The sequence below is a fragment of the Hippopotamus amphibius genome, chromosome 1 (genome assembly GCF_030028045.1).
Source record: "Hippopotamus amphibius kiboko isolate mHipAmp2 chromosome 1, mHipAmp2.hap2, whole genome shotgun sequence".
NCBI classification, from domain to species: Eukaryota; Metazoa; Chordata; class Mammalia; order Artiodactyla; family Hippopotamidae; genus Hippopotamus; species Hippopotamus amphibius.
In genome coordinates this window covers 114,054,166-114,076,471 of record NC_080186.1, presented here as the reverse complement: position 1 = coordinate 114,076,471, position 22,306 = coordinate 114,054,166, and the positions used below count along the sequence as shown (strand labels likewise).

Here is a 22,306-nt window from a genome sequence, read left to right as displayed (position 1 = left end):
GAGAAGCAGTCATAGCTTTGGCTGGAGGAGTGAGAGCACACCCGAGGCTAGCCCACCACAGGCTAAGACCTCAGGGGAAGTAGGCTGTTGCTACTACAGTGGAGAAAATAAAGCTTACCTGGCAGATAATTCTCACAGCTGCCTTTTTTGGACACTGACTGGGTACCACACATCCATAAAGTGTAGGTATTACTATCCTCATTTTACAGCTGAACAAACTGAGTCTTACGTTAAATAATTTACCCAAGGTCAAACACAACTGTTTTTCTGACTTCAAAAGCCCCCGTCAGCTAGTGTGGAGATGCTGCCTTTAAAGATGTGAGCGATACAGGGGTCCTGGGAGTCCTGAGAAAAATAATAACTAACATTTATTGAGAACCTACTACGTGCCAAGTGCTTTATGTGAATTATCTCAGTCTTCCCAACCCTTTTAAAGGTAGGTATCCCCAATTTGCAATGAGAAAAATGAAACTAAGAAAAATTAAGCAACTTGGCTAAAGTTGCTAGCAAATGATAAAAGTGGGCTTTGAACCGAATAATCCAAAGAAGCCTCCCTCCCTGGAATGTTCTCAATGAAGTTGAAGCACACTGAGGAAGCATGAGAAACAGACAGCTCAAGACAGCCCAAGAGGTCTCAGGTCCTCTGCTGGGACTGAGCTGAGGACCTCCCGGTGGCCCATCAGCTGCATGTGTCCAGGACGCTCTCCCCATGGTCTTCGCCTGTGGTGGTTCTGCTTGTTTTGCTTCTTACTTCCCCCTCCCCTGCTCTGCAGGATGTGGCTCTGACCGCAGTGAGGAGCAGCCTGGCCCTCTCCCCCAACCAAAATGGGAGTCTGAAGAAGTAGGGGAGGGGGGTAACGGGGGGAGGGGGGTCTCCCCCAGCTGAATTGGTCCAGTGGGACCTGGAACCTTGCTCTGCTCCCGGCTTTGCCTGGGGCTTCCTGGACCACGCTCTACAGCCGGAAGAGGAGATTGCTCCATGTGAGCCTTCCTTCCTCCTTGGCCTTCCTGTTGCCCAGGTCTCCATTGCCCCCATTGCCATCTCACGTTTGGTCTACTGTCCTCTCCTTCTCTCCTAGTTTCAGTCTCCCCTTTTCTCTTGCCTGAGTCCTGCCCTGTGGTCCCCTGGCCATGCTCTCCCGCTGGCCCTTATGTCTACTTCCATGTCTCCGAGATCTCCTTGCATCTCTCAGTAGTCTGTCACATACCCTTATCCACCGCCATCCCTCAGCCCTGGCCCCGCGCATCCCAAACCATGTCTCTCTGCAGCTGCCTTGCCCCAGGAAAAACTGAGCTGGGCCTCCCCAGTGGGGATTCAAGAATCCAATCAAATGAGACTCTCACAATATGGAAAGCTCAGGCTGACAGAGCTAAGACTCTTCTGCCACCGCCACCCCTAAAGCCTACCCTTCTGTCATTGCCCAGTCCCTCACCTGCTGCGCCCTGGGTGCCAGTCTTGCCTTGGATGTTCCGGGAGAGCTGACAGAATGGAGAAGCTCCTAAGTGAGAGGCCCTTTGGCCAGGCCCCACCCCCAAGCCCCGCCTACCCACTGTATGCTCAGCCTCCGGTTCATCACACTGTCACCAAGAAGGTCTGTGACCCCGACAGCCTCTTAGAAATAAGACAAATGTCAAAAGGAATAGCACTCTGTAGGAAAGAGTCTTGATTCTTTGCTGTGAGGAGGAGGAATTGCACATCCCCTGCTCCCAAATTGTCTGCCTCTTTCTATCCTTGTTGCCCAGTTCCTTACGATCTTGTTCTCCTTATATTTCTGTGGTACTGGGGAAAATGTTAAGTACAGATTGCTGGGGTGCAGGTCAGTGGGGAAAGTTCTGAAGATTGAACTGAACTGGAGACACCAGAGGCAAGTTAGTGATCAGCAGGTCTGAGTGTGTCCCTGGACTCGCCAGGGATGGGTGGTGCTGTGGGGCAACATTACCATGGGCGTATGCTTTCAGTGTCTGGCTGGGTAAGGGTGTCCCCACCCTTAATGCTTAAGAGCGAGGAAGGTGCTGGGGTCAGGGCTGCTGAACTAAATATGGCCAGCAGGTGTCAGCACATCATTGAACCACTGGAAGCAACGCGCTTACTTACTGTGCTTTATAGCTGCTAACAGGATGCAAGAATGAAGGTAAGTCACGGGTCCTGAATGAGGCAAATCAAGAATCTTACAGGGACTTCCCTGGCGTTCCAGTGCCTAACACTCCGCGCTTCCAATACAGAGGGTGTGGGTTCACTCCCTGGCCAGGGAACTAAGACCCCACATGCCCACGCAGACAAAAAAAAAAAAAAAAAAATCTTACAGGCTCGTCAGGGAGATAAATGTAAGCACACGTAACTGTAATACAAGTCAAATGATGGCATTAGCTTTAATAGAAGTTTAAGAACTTATAAGAGTAAAGAGAAATTTAGACTATTTCTGATAGGAGGGCTGAAGAGGTAGACTTAGAAGGATGGATTTAACTACTTACTAGGCAGAGTGTGGAAGAAATGCTTCCCAGATAATGGAGATAAGTGTAAGTCATAGAGCAAACAAAGATAATACAGGGCTTGTTCAGGAAGTGGTGATTTATTCTGTATGACTAGAGCATAGGTTATTTGAAAAAGAAGTGAAGGAAGAAAAAGACCAGATCATGGAAGGCTTTAAAGGAGTTGCTCAGACTTCAGAATTTTGCTGTAGACAATAGGGAGACAGTAAAGGTTTTTGATCAGGGGGGTGAAATCATTAGCCCAGTGGGACTGGGTTAGAGACTTCAGCAAAATTTTACCTGAGGAAAGGGCATGCTTAAGAAGAAGTGTGACTGGTATGGCTTGCTTAAGCACAGGATGAGAACCAGTGAGAGACCTTGAGATCTGGTGGCTTTATAAGAAGTTCTAGCAGGAAGGGAAGAATTGGGAGGTTGTCTGGTTGTGAAAAGTTGAAGAGTAAAGACTGAAGTTCAGAAGTGGAGGCAGTCAGCATACCAGTGACTCCAAAACCATCAGTTCTCCTTGGAGACAAGTGATTGCGTCTTGGCTCCTTTCTTATTCCCATCTCTCTCAGTCCAGCTTCCAGAGCTGAGGGTCCTTGATACAACTTGGATTGGGAAATGTCAACAACTCTTTTAAGGAGTTTGGTGGTAAAAGGATGAAGAGAAATGGAAAGGTAGCTTAAGGGGATGGGGAGCTGGATTGAGAGAGGGACTATTTTTAGCTTGGAGTTTAAGGACATTTGTAGGCTGAAAGGAAGGAGCCAGTGGAGAAGGGAGGCTTAGAAAATGCAAAGGAGAGGTAACGTTTATGGAGCAAGGTGTGGGGGCAGATGGAAAAGAATGGAGTTCAGGGGAGGGAAGTGAGAGGAGAGAACTGGAACTGGCATTTGTTGGGTGCACTCTGCTAGATGTTATGTAAATATCTCACTTTATCCTCTGATACCTTTATGAACTAAATGTCACTATATCCTTTTTGCTGACGAAAAAGACTGAGACTTAAAGAGGTTAGATAACCTGTTCCCAAATTAGAGAGCTAATAAATGGCAGACTGAGGACTTGTGTGATTCCCAAGCCTATGCTTTTTCTGACAATTACCTCACAAGTTTAGGAGGTAATAACTTCAACCTTATAATGAAAGTGGCAGCATTCTATTCCTGTATGCTCTATTAACTCACTGATGACACACTCGGGGGACGATAGTAGGTGGCACTACCCAAATCACAGGAAAAGTAAAAGTCCTTTTTAGAAGAAATATATAACCTAATTGGATAATAAGAAGAGGAGCGAACATACAAGAAGATGCGAATACAAAAGTAATGCCTTCTGAATCCAGAATTCTGCTACCAACTCCTTACCTGTTTACCGCTTCAGCTTTACCTTATACTCTGCTCTAGCTGTGTTATAACCCTCTCAGCTACTCCAATACACATCACGGTTGCCTTCTCTCTCTCCCTCTCCTCCCTCTTCCTGTGCCCTAGACTCTCCCACTTCTTGTGTCTCTGCCTGGAACTCTCTTCCCACGCATACCTCTTCCCTGCTTGGTTAATTCCTACCCGTCCTTCAGGTCTCAGCTGAAAAGCCATCTGAAGCCATCATGACTGTGAAGCCATCATGACTCCCGAAACTGCATGAGACCCCTCTATTCCATAGTCCTGTAGACCTTCAGGCTTCCCTTTTCATGATATCACTCTTCATTGTAATATGTGATTTTATGAACTGCCTCCATACTAGGCTGTAAACTCCATGAGGGCAGGGGTTGTGCTTTAGTGCCTGGCACTACTGTGCTCAATAAATATTTGCTGAAAGAAGAAATTCAAAATGCATCCAATAACCAGGAGATAAGGGGGAGATGGTAGCAACATAATAGTCACATGCAATAATGTTCGTTTGTTTCATTCACGTGGAAGTCATTCTTTTATTTTCTCTTAATCTATACCCATTTCTAGTCATCTTCTCTGAACCCACAGCATATAATTAGTAGCAAATTAAAAGAGGAAAGTGTGTTTAGAAGCAAAAACACTGATAACAATGAGAACACAGATAGCAAGGGAAAAGAAGGAAAACAAAAGAGCCAACAATTGAAAATTGCAGCATTTTTGGCCATGTGAAGGAGAAGGAAACGGTATTTACTACATAGATTCTAGATTTCGGGGTCCTTACTGTACGCCTGGACAATTTTTCACAGGGCCTCCTCTGAGTAAGGGAGAATCTGGTTAAATGGTATCTTAAATGTGTGAAACACTTTGAGATTTACAAAACATTTCACTTATGTATCTTACTTTATCCTTTGATGTAGGCAGGCAGGTAAAGTGTCCACTCACAGGTGACAGACTTAGAGATAAAGTGGTTTATCTTACAAGATCAGTCAGAATCTTAATGACTCCTAGTTGTGGTCTTTCCATTATATAATCCACAGGAAATTAATATCTTTTTGAATAATCAAATAGGGATTCCTATTTGAAACAGTTAAAATGAAAATGTTTTGCACTTAATTTGGTAAAATCAAACTCTGGAAAAATACTCAGAATGGAACATTCCTGTGTTTCTGCTCAGCTGAGGTTTTACCATGGTTTGGATCAGTACTCTCATATCAGTTCAGAAAGAAAAAGTTAAGTGTGATTTGAAGCAGTGAAGCAAGACTGACATAGCTGGAGGTAGCTCACATCTTTGGTGCATTTATTTCTTCCTCTATTTACTATATGCCAGGCATTATGACCTAAGTGCTGGGGATACAGAGATAAAAGATGAGCTTCCTGTCTTTAGACTAGGTGGTAAAAACCTATGAAAAATCCAAATGAAAGTATCCAATAAGCAATTATAGAAGTGAGTTTAGGGCTAAGGAGAAAGACTGAGATTGAATATAAAGTTTATGGGAAGCCACATATAAATGGTTATTGTAACTGTTGGTGCGAATTATCTTGACTTCTTCTTAGCTAGAGCAAGAAGAGGTAGCTAAGAACATGACCCTAGGAAACATCAACATTTAAGGAGAGGTCAGAAAGGCTGAGAAAGAGAGGCCACATCAATAGAAGTAAAGCCATTCATTCATTTAAAAAATATATGTATTAAATCCCTAGTCTTTGTTGAAAGAAAGAAGGACTCAGGAGCCAAAAGAGTTGAGCATTTCAAGGAAGGAAAGGTCAACAGGGCCAAATGCCATAAAGAGGGCAAAAGGATAAAGACTGAAGAGCTGTTCATTGAATGTGACAAGGAGGTCATTAGTGGTCTGGATGAGAACAATCTCAATGGAGTGATGGGGGCCAAAATGAAAATGATTGAGAAGTGATTGAGAAGGTGGAAAATGAGTACAGCAAGAAAGAAGACACAAATTTAGCTGTGAAGGAAAGAGAGAAGTTGAGTGATGGCTAAATACAGGCAAGGATCAAGGGAAAGTTTAGAATTTTTTTCCCCTTTTCATCATGGGAGATATTTGAGCATGTGTGTATGCAGAGGGGATGATGTCAGTGGAAAAGGAGAGATTAGAAATAAAAGAAGGAGAAAGTATTTGAAGACACATAGCATAAAGCAACTAAGTAGGAGACATAGAGTCAGATTTGTTCAACCAATGTGTTAATAGTTAATAGCCACAATGTGCTAGGCACTGTGCTAAATGCAAAGGATACAGTGGTGAGAGACATGGCTGGGCCATGTGTGCATGGAGCTACAGTAAAGCAGAAAGTGAACCTTAGACAAGCAGTATGGATGCCCCACCTGCTGGGATAAGAGAGATGTGAAGATGCAGCCAAGTGCATCTCTAGAAGGCAAAAGGTTGGTGGGATTCTCACTTTATTATCTCTTTTTCTCTGAAGATCATTGTGGGTTCTGCTAAGATGAGCAAGAAAGCTATGAAGAAAGGAACTTGAGAAAAGATTTGACACAGGTACTTGTAGGGGTTGGGAGAGGGTAATTTTCCAAGCTTGGAGATCCTGAATTTATTAAAGGCTCCAATCTGTGGGGCTGTGATTTTCTCCAGAAGACCCCAGGGAGTAAGATTTGTCCTTTGAAATAGTTCTAAGATTCATCCATTTATTTCCATACCCAATGCCACCATCCTTGTCTGAATGCCTCTCTCCCCTCATCCTTGAACCTTCCTGTTTTCTTGCTAGAAGGTCACCTTATCTTGCTAAAATAAAGCATTTCAACAGTAACACCTTTATTCAAGAATTCGAAATGATGTCCTTTTCCTATCAAATTGTTTTAACCTACTCACCTTGGTATTCCAGGCCTTCCATAGTCTGTCTCCCTCTTCCTCAGTCCTCTGCTTCTAATTAGTATCTTTCTTACATATTAGTCACACAGGCCCTTTTGCTATCCATGCTCCAGGCTCCATGCTCACCAAGTAAAAGCTTTCACTGAAGCTATGTTCTTTGGAACATCTCCTTTCTTTTGCACCAAGCCAACTCCCACCAGAGTTCTCCCAACCTCCATGATAAACTGTATCCAACATCTTTCTCTGCAGTTATTATGAAGAGCACTTACTGTCTTTTCTTTCACTTAGGAATTATGTTCAATGTAGCTTTGGAGGGGGTGGGGGGTGCTTTTTCTCTTTTTTCTTTTTTCTCTTTTTTTGAGACTTGGAATTGCTTTTTAATCATTTAGTACACATAAGTCTTATTTTAGTTCAAATAGATGGTCACTTAAAGACTGGTACCACATCTCACAGTAAGTTGTATTTGAAGTAAGTGCTTAATATGTATTGGATTGAACTGAGATTTTGGTTGTGTCCTAAAACTTTAAATGAGTTATACCTTAATCCCCATTCCTCTATTCAATGAGCACATATTTTAATAGCTGAGCCCTGTGCTAGGACAGGGGACATTTCTCTCAACCTCTGAGTGCCTCTATATTTTGAGGTGTCTTTCTCCCAAAACTTCTTTCCAGCCTTTAAAACAGCCCCAACTGACCACTGAATTACCTTGGACCCAAGACTCCCCCATGCTTAACCTTGTATAAGTATCGTTCCATTGTTTCCGATTCTGTTTATCTCATTGGTTCACCTCCCATCTCTGTCTCTGTGATTGTGTGTGTATGTGTTTATATCTCGTGCTTACTTTGGGGCTTAGCCCAGTCAGTGATGCTACCCACCCTGATCTCAGTCCATTAAAGACTGTTCAGAAGTCGCAAACTCCTGCCCCTCCTTTCCTTCAGTCCAGAGACCAGGCCATGAATGGGGGCGGGGGGGTGCCCGCTCAGATAAAACTATCCAATAATATCAATGTCTCCCATGCCACCCACTAGCCTGGGAATTTTGAGAACGTCTTTTGTCCCAGTCCCCACGCAGGGAAGAATCTTAGCAGGCAATACCAAGGTGGGAGCCAAGCAGTGCTGTTTGAAGTAGCCTCATTCTTCCTCCCCACTGACATTCCTGGAATCAAAGGGTCTTTATGGAGGGTGGGGATGGAGAAGGAGCAGTTCTGCTGTTTGGAGGGATGGCCAGGGCCCTCTGAGGGAAGACGGGACATCACTAATCCTTGTCTGTGGGGCAGTAAAGCTATGTGGGGGTGGGGCAGCTGGTTACTTTCCCTCTTTCAGGTCTTGGTGTTGCTCCTCTTTCTGTGTGCCTGTCTGAGTCAGTTTGTCCCGATCTCCACATCTCTCTTTTGGCTTCAGCACCACTCACCTGTCCTCTTCCATCAACCAACAGCCTGACTGCTGGCCACCCTGGCTTCCTGGTTCTTTAGTTCCTGGCCTACTGGCCCAACCCCATCTTGCTTTGACAGTAGGGGTGGGAGGGGAGGTGATGGGGATAAGGAAAACTTCCTGGCGACATCTTCCTTTCCTTTCCCAGGCCTTAAGTCCCCATGTGCATGCTAGGCCTCCCTTATCTGGGTCAGAATGAACCAGAGGAGGCACGTGGGAAGAAATAAGGGTTTGATGTAAAAAGAGTAGAGAGGAGGAACAGAGGTTTGGGGGCAGAGTAGGGGAGAGGTGTACCCAGAAGCAAGGTAGCCAAAGCCATTGGAGAGGAGAAAGGAGGGAGGGAGGGTCACGCCGGCTCTGACAGCCCAGCCCAGCCCAGCCGAGGTCCTCGCGTTTCCTGTCTGTCTCTCCTCCCAGCTGCTGTTCCTTCCTCTCTTGTTGTGAGATTTCTCCCCAGGGCCTCTCCATGTTAAAGCGTGTGACCCCCTCCTCTGTTGGGGTCTCAGCGACTGTCCGTGGGTCTCCCGCCTGGCTTTGGTCTGCAGCTCGACCTCCTGGCCAGGCCCTCTCGGTGGGCGGTGCTCCCGGCGCCCCTCCTCCTCCGGGGACTATTGGTGAAGAGGTGTTGAGAAGGCGGTATCTAGCCGGCCTCCGAGAGCCGGATTAGTTGTACGGACCCCGAGGCGGGCCGGAGGCGGGTCCGGCCGGGAGGCGGGCGGGGCTGCTGGGGCCCGGCCCAGAGCTCCGGGCGGTCGCATTGTTTTCCTTCGCGGAGCCGCGACGGGAGTAGGGTTTGCGACTGGGACCCAGGGCTCGCCCGACCTGACAGCGCCCGGGAGCCCAGATTCCAAGCTCCATCCAATTCAAACGTTCACCACATCTCGCTGGAGCCGCAACCACCGATTGCGAACTCTGCGCGGTGCGCGGCCAATGCCCGCCCGCTGAGATCTCTATTCAGCTGACCCGGATCTCGGAGCAAGTACCCCGGAGCAGGGCTGGGGCTGCAGGGAGGCGGGGAGGATCGGGGCGCCGAAGGCTGGGAGCAGGCTTCCGAAGTGCCAGAGGGACCCGGGAGGGTGTCAGCGCGCTTGTGCGCTTGGTTGACGAAGAGGGTCAGCGGAGTTGGGGTGCGCGGAGAGAAGAGGGGACCGTGGCCGAGCTCCGTCGCGGCACTGTGGGGCGCAGGGTCTGGGCGCCTCTTGTGACCCGGCTTCTCCGAGTAGCATCCCTCGGATTGTGGAGCGCGAAGGGGATTATTTGAGGCGTGCACCGTACAAAGGGTGGAAAACCTGGTCTCTTGCCTCCCCAGCAGGGAAATTAAGGCTTCGAGACCCGTGGAGAACAGGACCCTCTCGTTACCCCTGCAGGGATGGGAAGGGGAACGCGCCGTTCCAGACTTTGGTGTTACAGCTGCACCTCTGTCCTTGTGCAAGCGGGAGTCTGAGCACCTCCCGGGGGTTGGCTTGAGCATAGAGTCGGGAATGGGGCCCCTGAGAAACTCCAGTCCTAGTGCCCATACCCTTCCTTCACCCCACTCGCCCTGGGGCTTTGTTAGACCGAGGTCTCCCAAGGAGGAGAGCCCAGCTGGCGACTGCATCTCGAGCCCGCGGACCCCGCTCAGCGCTGGCCCCAGGCCCGCCCTCTTCGGTTCCAAGCCTCTGGCCCTGTTTCCCGGGCCTCGGAGACCCGCCTCCGCTCCCCAGCCCCCGCTCCCAACCCCATTCGGTCTGCGCCTGCAGGCCCCTCCAGCCCCTCCTCCCGCTAACGTGGCTCTGGGACCCGGTCCCGGCCCAGACTCTGCTACCCGCCCCTCTCGGAGCCCCAGATCCAGTGAGGGGGAGACACGTCGAGCCCCTGGCCTCAGGCCCACCTCATGCAAGGCTCTAGACACCTGGATTATCTTCGTTGGGGGCTGGGTGGGAGGGAGGGTAGGTAGCAATCTTAGGGCTGAGAGCTAAGGGTGGGGGGAACTGTCTTGGAGAAGGGAACGCGCCTGTTCCGTGAGGCTCCTTGGCGTGCCCCCCACTCCTTAGAGGAAGGTGGACTGGGGTGGGCGACCAGCCCAAGGGCTTCCTGCTATTGTCCCCAGCCCAGTCTCCCCTTCTCCATCCCTTCTCCAGCCCCCGCTAGAATAGAATCTGGCTATGACCAGGGCCACTCCCCAGAGGTGGCTGCGGGGCCAGGAGGAGACAGAGAGGCTGCTTCCTCTTCCCAGCAAGGGGAGAACCTAGGAGGGGGAGAAAGAGCCAGCCAGGCCTCCCCTATTTGCTCTAAATGGTGGGTATGAAACAGCTGGACCAAACGGATTGGTCCCGGCAGGGTAAGCCTTTCCCCAAGCCAGGGGTTGGATGGGGGCCACTCAGATGCTGCCCCCTAAAATCAGCTATGGGAAGCCCTCTTAAAGATATATCATAGTTAAGTCTAGGAGGCCAATGCAATGGCCAACCAAGTGTTTTTAGAGGCTGGACTAATCCAGTTTAAGGTGGGGGGATAGGGTGGAGAGAGACTGAGTGGGAGGGAGGCAGGGCCTGCTCTCAGGGAAGAAGGAAGGGGCTGGGGGTGCTTGCTATCAGAGCATTTTGCCTAGAAATGAAGAGCATGCAAATGAGATGCAGATTAGCCTCTATTGTCCCCAGCTAGGGGAGCTTTTGCTAAGAAGGCTGCTGGATTCTGAAGGTTTTAATGTGGGAGTGGTCGTCATGTCCTCCAAACTCTCCCAGTCACCCCTTTTCCCAAGACTGGTTTTGCAGTTCCAGGAGTTTCTGTGTAGGGGTCAGCCCCAGCCCCCGCTCCTGTCCTCACAACTCTGGGCATGCAGCAGCCGGCACCTTTGTAATCAAGCTCAATGTCAATGTGCCCCCCACTTCCAGGGCAGCATCCTCCCCTCCCCTAGCCTCATTAGAATTCTCCTGAATGTTCACATCCATTTTTAAGGGATGTGGTAAGGAGATATAACTCAGTCCCTTCCCTCCTCCTGTCCCTTCTTCATCAGGTCAGAGGTCTCCTATCCCCCTCAAACCCCCACAGGAGTCACCACCCCAGGTAAGGAAAGGGCAACAGCTCCTGAGGGCAGGGGATGGAAACAGGCATGGCCTGGGAGCAGGAAGAGGGTCTGACTGTTCTCCCCACTTGCCTGAGACTGAAGATGTTTCCTGCGTGAAGATACCAGTTGCCCAGGGCAACTTGTGGGGGGGCAGGAGGGGGAGGATAGGAGGCAAGCTGTGTCCCTTTCTCTTCCCCTGGGAGCACCAACATCCGGAAACATGGGGGGGGGGGCGGTGGAGGGAGGCTTGGCCTTTCAGCACCAGAGGGTCGTTAGCTAGCTGACTGCTCTGCCCCTGGGGAGGGGGTCATCATGAGGTGATCCTAGCCCTTCCCCTCCTCCAGCTCTCTTGGGACCCCATCTGACGTCAGCCTCCCCACCACTGACGCTGGATTGGGGGTGGGGTACACTTAGGTCCTGGCTCCAAGAGTGGAATTGTTGGGGAGATGGAATGGGCTAGGCCAGGAAGCCCAGGGACTCTTCTTTAGGGGACGTGGCAGGATGGGCAACTAAGGATTAGTGAAGGATAACTGTGTTCACAGAAAGGAAGGAGTCTCACCCTTCCTGACCTGATTTCCCGAGTCTGCTCAGCCCCTAACTTCAACTTCAGGGGAAGGCAGGAAGCTAGACTCCACTGTGGGTTCCAGCCAGGGTCAGCTTGGCTGGGGGAGGCTGCTGCCGGCTGATGAGTGGGAAGGAGGGCTTGTCTCACCGTCCCTTCCACCATATCTATCTTTTCCTGGACTTTGGGCTACAATCGCCTGCCTGTCATTGAATTATTTATATTTTCATTCCAAGGCAGCCCCAAGAGGGAAGGAAGGGAAAGAGGGACATGTTCAGCCATATCTCCTCACCAGTATAGTCCCTTCTATGTCTGGCTCCACGTAGGGGGTGGGTCTGCTCTTCCCCACATTAAGCACATGTAGTGGTTCTTAGGAGTCCGGGAGGGAACAGGGGGCTAGGGAGGCTGGGAGGGGGCACAGTGGTCGGGCAGACAGCTGCAGCGAGAGCTAAATTTAGCCTCTGATCTGGCTTTGATGCAGATTCATTTTTGGCTAAGACAGCCCCCCTCCCCCACCCCGCTCCCTACTCACTCAGCTTTTCCCTAGCAATGGGAAGGGCCCCAGAAGCACGAGCTTAGACCAGGACAAAGACCCCTAGGCTGCCTCCCCTACTCCGTTCTTCCTCAACCCTAGACAGGATGATGACTGCCTTGCAGCTGCCTCTGCCAGGGCCCAGCGCCTAAGTTGCTCGCAGGGTGCCATGGGGGGCTGCGAGGGAGGGGGAGGCAGACATGGTGCCCTCTTCCTCCCCTCAGTGCCAAGGAGTCACTATTTATAATTTTAAGGCTTCAGTGTCTAATTATAGCTGAGAAGAGGTTAGCAAGAGGGGGGCCAGGAGGTGTCACCTACCGAATGTCCCAGGCCCAGTCAGGAGAGAGGAGGAAAGGCTGAGTGAGAAAGCTGGGAGGGGGAGTGGGCGCGTCCTGTCCTTACCTGGGGTCATGCTGGCAGGCTTCGCACCAGCCAGTGTGGGCCAGTTGGAGAGGGAAGGACCTTGAGTGACAGTGACAGCTGGCTGGGACTGAGGCAGTGCCAGAGAGAGGGTTCTTTTCCCTACTCCACAGGGTCTTCTGGGGATAGACCTGGGAAGGAGCCCGCCTGCTTCAAAGGTGGAGGAAATGTGGCCCCTCCCCTCACTTTTCTGTCTTCTCTTTCAGGGCCAGCATATGGGTGAGGGGGCAGCCCCTGGGGCCTGAGCTGCCCCACCCAGGATGCTCCGTGCCCCCCACTTCATGCCCTTGCTGCTACTGCTATTGCTGCTCTCACTTCCCCACACCCAGGCGGCCTTTCCCCAGGACCCCCTCCCTCTGCTGACCTCTGACCTGCAAGGTGAGTGCTTGCTACCTGGTCCCCTGTATATGAGCTCCGCACTCAGCGTTGGCAGTTAGACACTGAGACCCCTTGTGTGGGTGGCAAGGTGCAAGAAGGCTCTCAGTCTCAAGGAAGCTAAGAGCCTGACCAGAAAAGGGGAGCAGCAGGTAGAATGAGCTGGCACCTCAGGTCAGTCACTTCTCACCTGTGGGCCTACATCTTCACTTCAGGCAGCCTTGTTCAGTGATAAAGAATGTGGACTCTCGGCCAGACCAAACCTTAGCAGGTTTGAGTCCCTGCTAAGCTGCTCACGAGCTGTGTGAGCTTGTCAAGTTATTTGGCCTTTCTTTGCCTCAGTTTCCTCATCTACAAAATGAAGATAATACCAGTATTCTACCAGGAATTCCCAGGCAGTCCAGTGGTTAGGACTTGGTGCTTTCACTGGGGTGGCCCAGGTGTTCCATCCCTGGTTGGGGAACTAAGATCCTGCAAGCCATGCAGTGTGCCCCGCCCCCCCAACCCCCCGCCAGAAAAAAAGAGAAGAAAAAAATAATAATAGTATTCTACTTCACAGAGTTATTTAGAGATTAAATGAGGCAATACAGGTAAAGTGCTGAGAACACTGTCTGGCACAAAGTAAATGATTTATATGTGTTTGCTATTATTACTGGCTACAGAAGGAAGGCCTGGGACTCATTCAGTGCTTCCCAGCCCCTCTTACCTCCCTCTCCACTGCTTTATCACGACTAAGTCTAGCGTGAGGGAAACCACAAGCCAACTCTTCCTGAGAAAGACCTTTATCTATTTGCAGGTTCCTGTTATATATGCAGGATTTAGAGTAATTTTAAGGATGAAGGAATGGCAGTTAGGTTATTGGGAGTAACTGGTGGGGGACAGATAAGAGTAGCAAACACTTACGTGTGCCAGACACAGTTCTAAGCACCGTACGAGTGTTAAATCATCTCTCTCTGAACTCTGGGCTCCCTTTGAACACGGATGACTGTGGTTTCCGTGATCAGGCCAGGTGGATGCTGGAGTTGGTCAGAGGAGGCAGAAACCTTGGAGGGCTGAGGTGGCCTGTGAAGAGCCTTGAGGGGAGGGTGCAAAGAGAGGGCTGGGAGAAATGGGGTGAGTAAATCGTCCACATGGGACAGTGTACAATGTGGGAGTGAAAGGGAATCGCTAGCCCTAAGGCAATCCCAGGAAGGGGCTGGGCTCAGTTCTGGAGTCAGACAGACCTGGATCTGAATTGGGGTGCCTGCCACTTCCAAGCTAAATGAGCTATGCAAATTCCTTAACAGCTTTAAGCCTCAGGTTCCTCATCTATAAGATGGGGCCAGTGTTAGTACCTATCTCATAGGGTTGTTGTCTGAAATAAGACAATGCATCTAAAGTGCTAACACCGTGCTTGGCAGAGGTTAAGTGCTCAGAGGTAGCTGATATTATGTTTATTAATAACCCTATTAATAGCTTTATTAATACCTCACAACTCATCTCACACATCCATTATGTCCATGGCTGGATTTCCACCTGGTTGGAGAGGGTGTTGAGGGAGCGTGTGGTATCCTGCCTGGCCCACAGCACCCACCTCTCTGTGCCTTCTAGGTATTTCCCCATCATCCTGGTTCCGGGGCCTGGAGGATGATGCTGTGGTTGCAGAACTTGGGCTGGACTTTCAGAGATTCCTGACCTTGAACCGGACCTTGCTAGTGGCTGCCCGGTAAACTGGCTGTGGCACCGCTGTGGGGCTGACATACCTGCTCTTGGGCAGGCGTGGGACCTGCATGGCCACTGCAACATCTTGCAGGGGACACATGCAGGTGTACAAGCAATGGGACATGGACATGCTAGGACCCAGAGCACAACTGCAAGGTGTGGAGTAGCGGGGAGGAGAGAGGGCACTGTTTGTTCCCGAGCAGGTGAACACGGGAAGGTGGGAGGCTCAAGAGTTCAGGTAGGGAGCCATGGCTTGGCTCTGATCCCTCCTTGCCTGTCCCTTCAGGGATCACGTTTTCTCCTTCGATCTTCAAGCCCAAGAAGAAGGGGAGGGGCTCGTGCCCAACAAGGTGAGGAGGTTGAGGCATGGAGATGAGGCTGGGAAAGGTCTAACTGGGATCAAGTGGGTGGGAAGACGTCTCCAAAAGGAGCCATAATGTGAAGTGGTCCAGTTTGCCCCACGATTTTCCCTCTTCTACTTCCTTCTCCAGTATCTAACATGGAGGAGCCAAGACATGGAGAACTGTGCCGTGCGGGGGAAGCTGACGGTGAGGAGTGGGATGAGAATCTTGAGGGAAGGAGATGACCTTACCTCCAGGCTCTGTCTAAGCGGCCCTCCACTGTGCCCAACTCCCCGCGACCCCCACCTCTCTCATCTCAGTCCACAGAGGAAAGTGTACAGGAGAGGGAATTCATGGGTGTAGCTTCCTTTACACACCTCACACAAAAGAAAAGTGAGGCTCTGAGAGGCCAAAGAACTTGCCTGAGGCCACAGGACTAGTAGTATATAGCTTAGTCGGGACTTTAGCCCACATTGCTCTACCTGGCTCAAGGGGAGTAGCCCTACTTCCTGTGACCCCCTGTCCCAGTCCCAGGGAGTCCTGTCACTGACCTAGAATTTTGGCTTCTCTAGGACGAGTGCTACAACTATATTCGTGTTCTCGTTCCCTGGGACTCCCAGACGCTCCTTGCCTGTGGAACGAACTCATTCAGCCCCGTGTGCCGCAGCTATGGGGTACGAAGGCGAGGGTGGGGTATCAGGACCCGAGTGGGAGAAGAACCCAAGCTGGGCAATCCGTTCAGTGGGGATGGACCAGCAGGGGTAGGGGAATCGGAGTGCCCAGAGCGGAGGGGTCCGGAAGGGGTGGGGCGAGGAGGCAAGAGAACGTGAGGAAGGGGGCTATGGAGCCAGACTCACAGCAGCCCAAGCGTTCCAAGAACCTGTTTCCTCTGCCTCCAGATAACTTCGCTGCAGCAGGAGGGTGAAGAGCTGAGTGGGCAGGCTCGATGCCCCTTTGATGCCACCCAGTCCAATGTGGCCGTCTTTGCAGGTGGGCACCTGGGCGTGTGAGAAGCAGGCATGTGGCTGGAGGGAGCTCCCACATTAGCCCCTTTCCCAGTTTGGTCTTTTCCCCCATGCTCCTGAGTGGAGGGTTGAGCTAGGGGCCAGGGTCAGGCCAAGGTAGGGGTATGGGAGGCCCGAGAAGAGCCAAGATACAGATCCCTGAGTCCTCCTGAGCCCACTCTACCCACAGAGGGCAGCCTGTATTCAGCCACAGCTGCGGATTTCCAGGCCAGTGACGCTGTGGTTTACAGAAGCCTCGGGCCTCAGCCCCCACTCCGCTCTGCCAAGTACGACTCCAAGTGGCTCCGAGGTCAGGGGGCGCCTAGGGGAGGGAGGCTGCTCTTGGGGGGAACTGCAGCGGGGGCGGGGGGGGACTGTGGAGGCAGATGGTGGCAGTAGTGTGCTTGTGTACAAAGGGAGAGGATGTGTGGAGTCAGCACTTTCTGAACAGGTGTAGATATTCTTCCATACCTTTCCTGTCACTCCCCTCTCAGAGCCACACTTTGTCCACGCTTTGGAGCATGGAGACCATGTCTACTTCTTCTTCCGAGAAGTCTCTGTGGAGGATGCCCGGCTGGGGAGGGTAAGGAGGTGGGCACCAGGGGTGCGGAGCTAGAGGGTTCTGCTGGATCATGAGGAGCCAGCCATTCGGGGAGAGCTCCTGGCCCTGATCTCCACAGTGCAATCCCCTGGACCCTGAGCCCCCAGCCTGGAGTCGCCCTCAGGCCTCTGTCCGCCCACCCCATCCTGCTGTGTCCCTCACCTTGACCCACACAGACCGACCACACCACACCCTTCCTTTGCTGTGCCCCTAACATTTGTCTCCTGGTGCTCTAACTCAGCACACATCGCTCACCCCGCTGGCCCTGCGGCTCTCTCTCACCGTGCTCCTCGTCCCTGCCTCTCCCCCGACAGGTGCAGTTCTCCCGTGTGGCCCGTGTATGTAAGCGTGACATGGGTGGCTCACCTCGGGCCTTGGACCGCCACTGGACATCCTTCCTGAAGCTGCGGCTCAACTGCTCTGTCCCTGGGGACTCTACCTTCTATTTTGACGTCTTACAGGCCTTGACAGGGCCTGTGAACTTGTATGGTCGCTCTGCTCTCTTTGGGGTCTTCACCACCCAGACCAACAGGTTGGTACCAGACTAACCAACGTGGCCCAATCTGTCCCCTGCTCCACCAGCATCCAAGTTCCTCTCTCAGAGCCTATTGATGAGGGCAGTGAGGGGAAGCTCCATTCAAAGCCAGTTTGCTATTCTGCCCATCTTTTTTCTCCTAGCATGGCCCCCAGGGGCTGCCCCAACCTCTCAGGCTCCCCTCCCCCCCATATGGTACATGAAGGGGAGCTGCCATGTCTTACCTGGGAGGAGCTGTGCTGTCCCTTCCAACACCTAGCCCACATCCTTTTCTGGCTCCCTCAGCATCCCTGGCTCTGCAGTCTGCGCCTTCTACCTGGATGATATTGAGCATGGGTTTGAGGGAAAGTTCAAGGAGCAGAGGAGTCTGGATGGGGCCTGGAGCCCTGTGTCTGAGGACAGGGTTCCCTCCCCCAGGTATGCAGGGTGGGGGTGGCTTTTGTGGAGGCAGAAGCAAGCAGTGTCTGCTCCCCAAATGGGATATGAGGAGAGAGCAAAGTGTCCAAGGTCTGGGGAGGGGGCTGTAGTGGGTTGGCAGCAGGGAAGGGAAGCAGTAGTGAGAATGTCTGAGTGTAGGTGGAACAAGGCTTATCAATCACGTTTGGGATCAGTGGGCCGGTGGTGGTCACAGAGCCTAACTAAGCGCCAGCAACCTGCCATAAGGCTGCCTCTTCCTGTCTGTGCACCAGGCCAGGATCCTGTGCGGGAGTAGGTGTAGCTGCATTGTTCCCCTCTTCTCGAGACCTCCCTGATGATGTCCTGACCTTCATCAAGGCTCACCCACTCCTGGACCCTGCCGTGCCACCTGCTACCCATCAGCCTCTGCTCACCCTCACCAGCAGGTATGGGGCTACAAAATGCTGACCGCTGCCCTCCCCCCTCAAGCACTCTCTTTCTCTGACCCCACAGGGAAATCATATCGGTAGGAGGAAGAACCCATGAAAGTGGAAGGGAGAGCGCTAAGAAGCAAACCCTGGGCTGGGGGAAGGGTAGAGAAGGGGATACCCAGACGCACGGGCTGCCCTGGAACCTCTCGAGCGTCCACTGGTCAGGTTGTCCTGACCTAAGGCCTATCCCTCCAGGGCCCTACTGACCCAGGTAGCTGTGGATGGCATGGCTGGTCCCTACAGTAATACCACAGTCCTGTTCCTTGGCTCCAACGATGGGACAGTGCTGAAGGTGCTGCCCCCAGGGGGGCAATCTGGGGGCCCTGAGCCCATTCTGTTGGAAGAGATCGATGCCTACAGCCCCTCCCGGTGAGCCCTTTGTCCAGCAGGCCCCCTGCAGAGCAGGGATGGGATGTGACGTGGTAGATGGGGATATGGGGATGGGGTGGGGACTCCAGTATTGGAAGTTGTGGGGAAGAGAGAGGGGCTTGGCGAGAAGCTGGACACTGTGTTGGGGCCGACTGGCCCCATGAGTTGTACTCAGTTGCCTGTACACCTCCCCACCTCCTTTGTTCTTTAACTCACCCAGGGAAATGGAGCCTCACCTGCTCCATCTCTGATTCCTTCTCGGCTCACCCTAGGTGCAGTAGGAAGCGGGCAGCCCAATCAGCACGGCGGGTCATAGGGCTGGAGCTGGACACTGAAGGTCACAGGCTCTTTGTGGCTTTTTCTGGCTGCATCATCTACCTCCCTCTCAGTCGATGTGCCCGGCATGGGGCCTGTCGGAGGTGAGAGGGACCTGAGGCCAGGCCCTGCCTTGGTGGGCTCCCTGGGCCTGCAGGCACACAGGAACACAGATGGGGGTGGCAGGGAAATGCAGAGGATGGTTGGTGGGGGGGTGTCTCAAGCATTCTGCAGGTGGGCAGTAACCAGGGACTGGACTAGGGATGGGGCTGGATAGGATGGGAGTATCAGGCTAGAGGCCTCCTGCAGGCCAGGGTGAGAGTGGAAGAGGCAAGGGGACGGAATGTGATTAGAGTGGAGAGGGTCCTAGCCTCACATGACTTAGTTTTTCCTAGGAGCTGTCTGGCTTCTCAGGACCCATACTGTGGATGGGACAGCTCCAGAGGCTGTGTGGATATCAGGGGACCTGGTGGGTAAGTGAGGGGCTCTGGATCTCCTGAGAAGAAAGTGTCCCACTACTAAGAGAGGAAGCTGAGGGCTGGGGTGGGGGATATGGGCAGGATGTATACGTGCACTGAGCCACCTTCATTTCCTCCTAGGATTGATGTGGATCCAGCTGGGGACCAGGAACCCATGGAGCATGATGACTGCCGAGGTAAACAGAAGGGGCAGCTGTAGCCATTGTCGCACATGGCTCTGATGGCCACAGACACCATCCCAAGTGTGGGCTTTTGTCTTTCTCTCCTTCTGTGGCACAGTCATGCCCTTCTTCATGAAGCGTCCTCCTGTCCTTATCTTCACCTCTCTCTCCCTCTTTCATAGATGGAGCTACTGGGAGTCAGTCTGGCACAGGGGATTCTGCTTATGGTGAGTTCTACTGTCCCAACTTCACCTTGCTCAGCCCACACTCACCCAAGTCTGTGCCCCATGGCAGCAGCAGACCAGCACCCTGGACACCCTGAGAGAGCCCCAGAAAAGGGTTAGCATCCTCCAAATACTTGGCACATAGCTCAGTACTTGGTACATAATAGGGTGCTTATAGAACAAATAAATGAAAGAATGCCTTGCATGGTGAGCCCTTCCCCATTCCCAGAGGAAAATGAAGGCTGTAAAGTCTTCTGGACCTTTGGGTGTTCCAAGGGGGGTGTGGGGACCCACTGAATGGGTATCAGAGGTGGAGAGCAGGAGCCTCACTGGCTCTGACCTGGTCTCTGTCACCAGTGCTTCTGAGTCCTGGCCCTTCCCCTGAGACCCCCAGCCCCCCCAGTGATGCCCACCCCCGGCCCCAGTCTTCCACTCTTGGAGCTCACACTCAGGGTAAGGGGGCTGGCTGGGAGGGATAGGAGTGAAGTGTGGGGCTGCTGATTCTTGAAGAATTCTAAGCCCCTCACTGATCGTTGTTTGGTGCTCACTAATAATGCCTGTTTGGAGCCTCCCCTCCCTTTCCCTCCCCTCTCCAGAGCTGGCCCTCCCAGCCCCACCTCCTTCAGCTCGGGCAGAGTTTGGCAGTTGTTCTTGGCATGGCTACAGGGGCCAGAGCTGGGATGGGGACTCCCCAGGCCGAAGCTCTAGCTCGTGTGTGAGGGGTAGTTCGGTGGGCTGTGTGTGTTGAGGGGTCAGGGGAGGTGATTCCCGAAGAGGGTCAAGGCTGTGCTGGAGGGAAGCTGGGCAGCAGCAGGAGAGAGGCGACACTTCGGAACTTGCCATCCCGCCGGCCTACCTTGGCTGAGCCTCCCTCCTCCCTCTCGGTCGGCAGGCGTGCGCCGGGACCTCCCGCCAGCCTCAGCCTCCCGCTCCGTCCCCATCCCACTCCTCCTGGCCTGTGTGGCCGCAGCCTTCGCCCTGGGCGCCTCGGTCTCTGGCCTCCTGGTCTCCTGCGCTTGTCGCCGCGCCCACCGACGTCGGAGCAAGGATATCGAGACTGCGGGGCTCCCGCGCCCTCTCTCCCTTCGCAGCTTGGCTCGGCTGCACGCGGCGGGCCCAGAGCCACCGCCGCCGTCCAAGGACGGAGAGGGGGCGCAGACGCCCCAGCTCTACACCACCTTCCTGCCCCCTCCCGAGGGCGTCCCCCCGCCGGAGCTGGCCTGCCTGCCTACCCCGGAGTCCACGCCGGAGCTGCCGGTCAAGCACCTCCGCCACGCCGGGGGTCCCTGGGAGTGGAACCAGAACGGCAACAACGCCAAGGAGGGTAGGGGCCGCGCCCGGGGCGGGAACGCGGCGGGCGGCCCCGCGCCGCGCGTGCTGGTGAGGCCGCCGCCGCCGGGGTGTCCCGGCCAGGCCGTGGAAGTCACCACCCTGGAGGAACTGCTGCGCTACCTGCACGGCCCGCAGCCGCCCAGGAAGGAGGCCGAGCCCTCGGCAGCCGCCCCTTTCACCTCGCGGGCACTGCCGCCCGCCCCCGCCCTCTTTGCGGGCCCCAGCCTGCTTCCCCGGGACTGTGCCCCGCCTCGGAGGCTGGACGTGCCCCCGGAGGGCAAGGGCCCGGCCCCCGCCGCGCGGCCTGCTCTCTCCGCCCCAGCGCCCCGGCTCGGGGTGGGCGGCAGCCGGAGGTTGCCCTTCTCCACGCACCGCGCACCCCCCGCGCTGCTCACCCGAGTCCCCTCGGGAGGCCCCTCCAGGTACTCCGGGGGTGCCGGGAGACACCTCCTGTACCTGGGCCGGCCTGAGGGGCACCGGGGCCGCGCCTTGAAGAGGGTGGACGTCGAGAAGCCCCAGGTGGCCCTGAAGCCTCCCCTCGTGGGGCCCGCCCCGCAGCCTGCCGTCCCTAACGGCAGCCATTTTAACTTTTAAAGGGAGCCGCTCCAAGGCCGCAAATGGGACCCTTGCGGCCCATGCCCTCAAAGGCCGTGAGCGTGGACGCGTCTCCAAGGACAGGTCACCGCCCTCTCTCCTCGTTCCGCACCTCCAGCCTTCCTGGACTCTGAGAGTCTCCCGGGGTCCCTGCCCGCCCCGGGGTTATTTATTGACTGCCTTTCCCCCTGTCCTCGAGAGAGGAGTGGGAGGTGAGAAGCTCGCCCCCTCAGTGAGCCAGCTTTTCGGGGGGAACTGGCACACTCCCGCTCCCCCCCTCCCTCAGCCAAGCTGCCTTAACTCGCCCTTCCGGGCCTCCACACACTGGGCCCCGGGCGGGCCGCACGGCGGACGGACGGGGCTGGCCCACGCGCGTTATGTACAGAGTCCTCGGGCCTCCTGGGACGTGCCTCCTCCTACTGTGTAGGAGCCTCCCCTTCCCAATACAGCTGTGTCCCCGAGCCGCTGTCTGACTTTACTCGCGGAGGGGGCGGGGCGGGAATCGGTCGGCTGCTCCGAGCGCCTTTGCTCCAGAATCTCTGCCTTCAACTGGCCTTGAGCTCTCTCCTGAGTAATTGGGATGGCTGCGGTCCCACCGGGGTTAATCAGGAAAGCTTTCCTGAAGGAGGCAAGCTAAGAAATGGTGCGTGGAGATGAACCAGGGCCCAGGAGACCCCGGGTAGAATTTAGGTGGGGTTAGGGAGGGCACTCCGATCACG

General features: G+C 53.7%; 2 protein-coding genes across 7 annotated transcripts in view; one reads left to right on the top strand and one right to left on the bottom strand.

The window, feature by feature from the left end:
* The window catches only part of TNFAIP8L2 (TNF alpha induced protein 8 like 2), a 17,359-nt gene extending 1,306 nt beyond the window's left edge, over window positions 1-16,053 (bottom strand). The window contains exon 1 of one of the 4 annotated variants that reach the window (XM_057722949.1): window positions 15,944-16,053. The gene's annotated coding sequence lies outside the window, so the exon portion shown is untranslated. Of the gene's footprint in view, window positions 1-1,433; window positions 1,512-1,547; window positions 1,642-15,943 lie in introns of those variants that run through there. The other 3 variants (XM_057722967.1, XM_057722976.1, XM_057722959.1) reach the window with 3 other exon arrangements.
* On the top strand, window positions 6,285-22,306 carry SEMA6C (semaphorin 6C). 3 transcript variants are annotated; one of them, XM_057722842.1, is made up of 20 exons: window positions 6,285-6,352; window positions 11,105-11,154; window positions 12,876-13,047; window positions 14,635-14,749; window positions 15,032-15,095; window positions 15,237-15,293; window positions 15,659-15,760; window positions 15,986-16,076; window positions 16,281-16,400; window positions 16,585-16,673; window positions 17,006-17,223; window positions 17,512-17,643; window positions 17,916-18,068; window positions 18,309-18,482; window positions 18,755-18,901; window positions 19,193-19,270; window positions 19,397-19,452; window positions 19,620-19,664; window positions 20,019-20,114; window positions 20,554-22,306. In XM_057722842.1, the coding sequence occupies exons 3-20, from the start codon at window positions 12,930-12,932 to the stop codon at window positions 21,585-21,587; spliced, it is 2,889 nt and encodes a 962-aa protein (XP_057578825.1). In that variant the 5' UTR covers window positions 6,285-6,352; window positions 11,105-11,154; window positions 12,876-12,929; the 3' UTR covers window positions 21,588-22,306. The 3 variants fall into 3 exon arrangements, with proteins under 3 accessions (XP_057578825.1, XP_057578815.1, XP_057578833.1); XM_057722832.1 differs by lacking the exon at window positions 6,285-6,352 and adding an exon at window positions 9,061-9,087; XM_057722850.1 differs by lacking the exons at window positions 6,285-6,352; window positions 20,019-20,114 and having other exon boundaries at window positions 11,048-11,154.

Excerpts from the sequence above, each read along its gene's own strand:
- SEMA6C (XM_057722842.1), top strand. The coding sequence starts at position 12,930 with ATGCTCCGTGCCCCCCACTTCATGCCCTTGCTGCTACTGCTATTGCTG. Across the intron at positions 16,674-17,005 it reads AGGATGCCCGGCTGGGGAGG|GTGCAGTTCTCCCGTGTGGC; the intron begins GTAAGGAGGTGG and ends CTCCCCCGACAG. Across the intron at positions 17,644-17,915 it reads GACAGGGTTCCCTCCCCCAG|GCCAGGATCCTGTGCGGGAG; the intron begins GTATGCAGGGTG and ends TCTGTGCACCAG.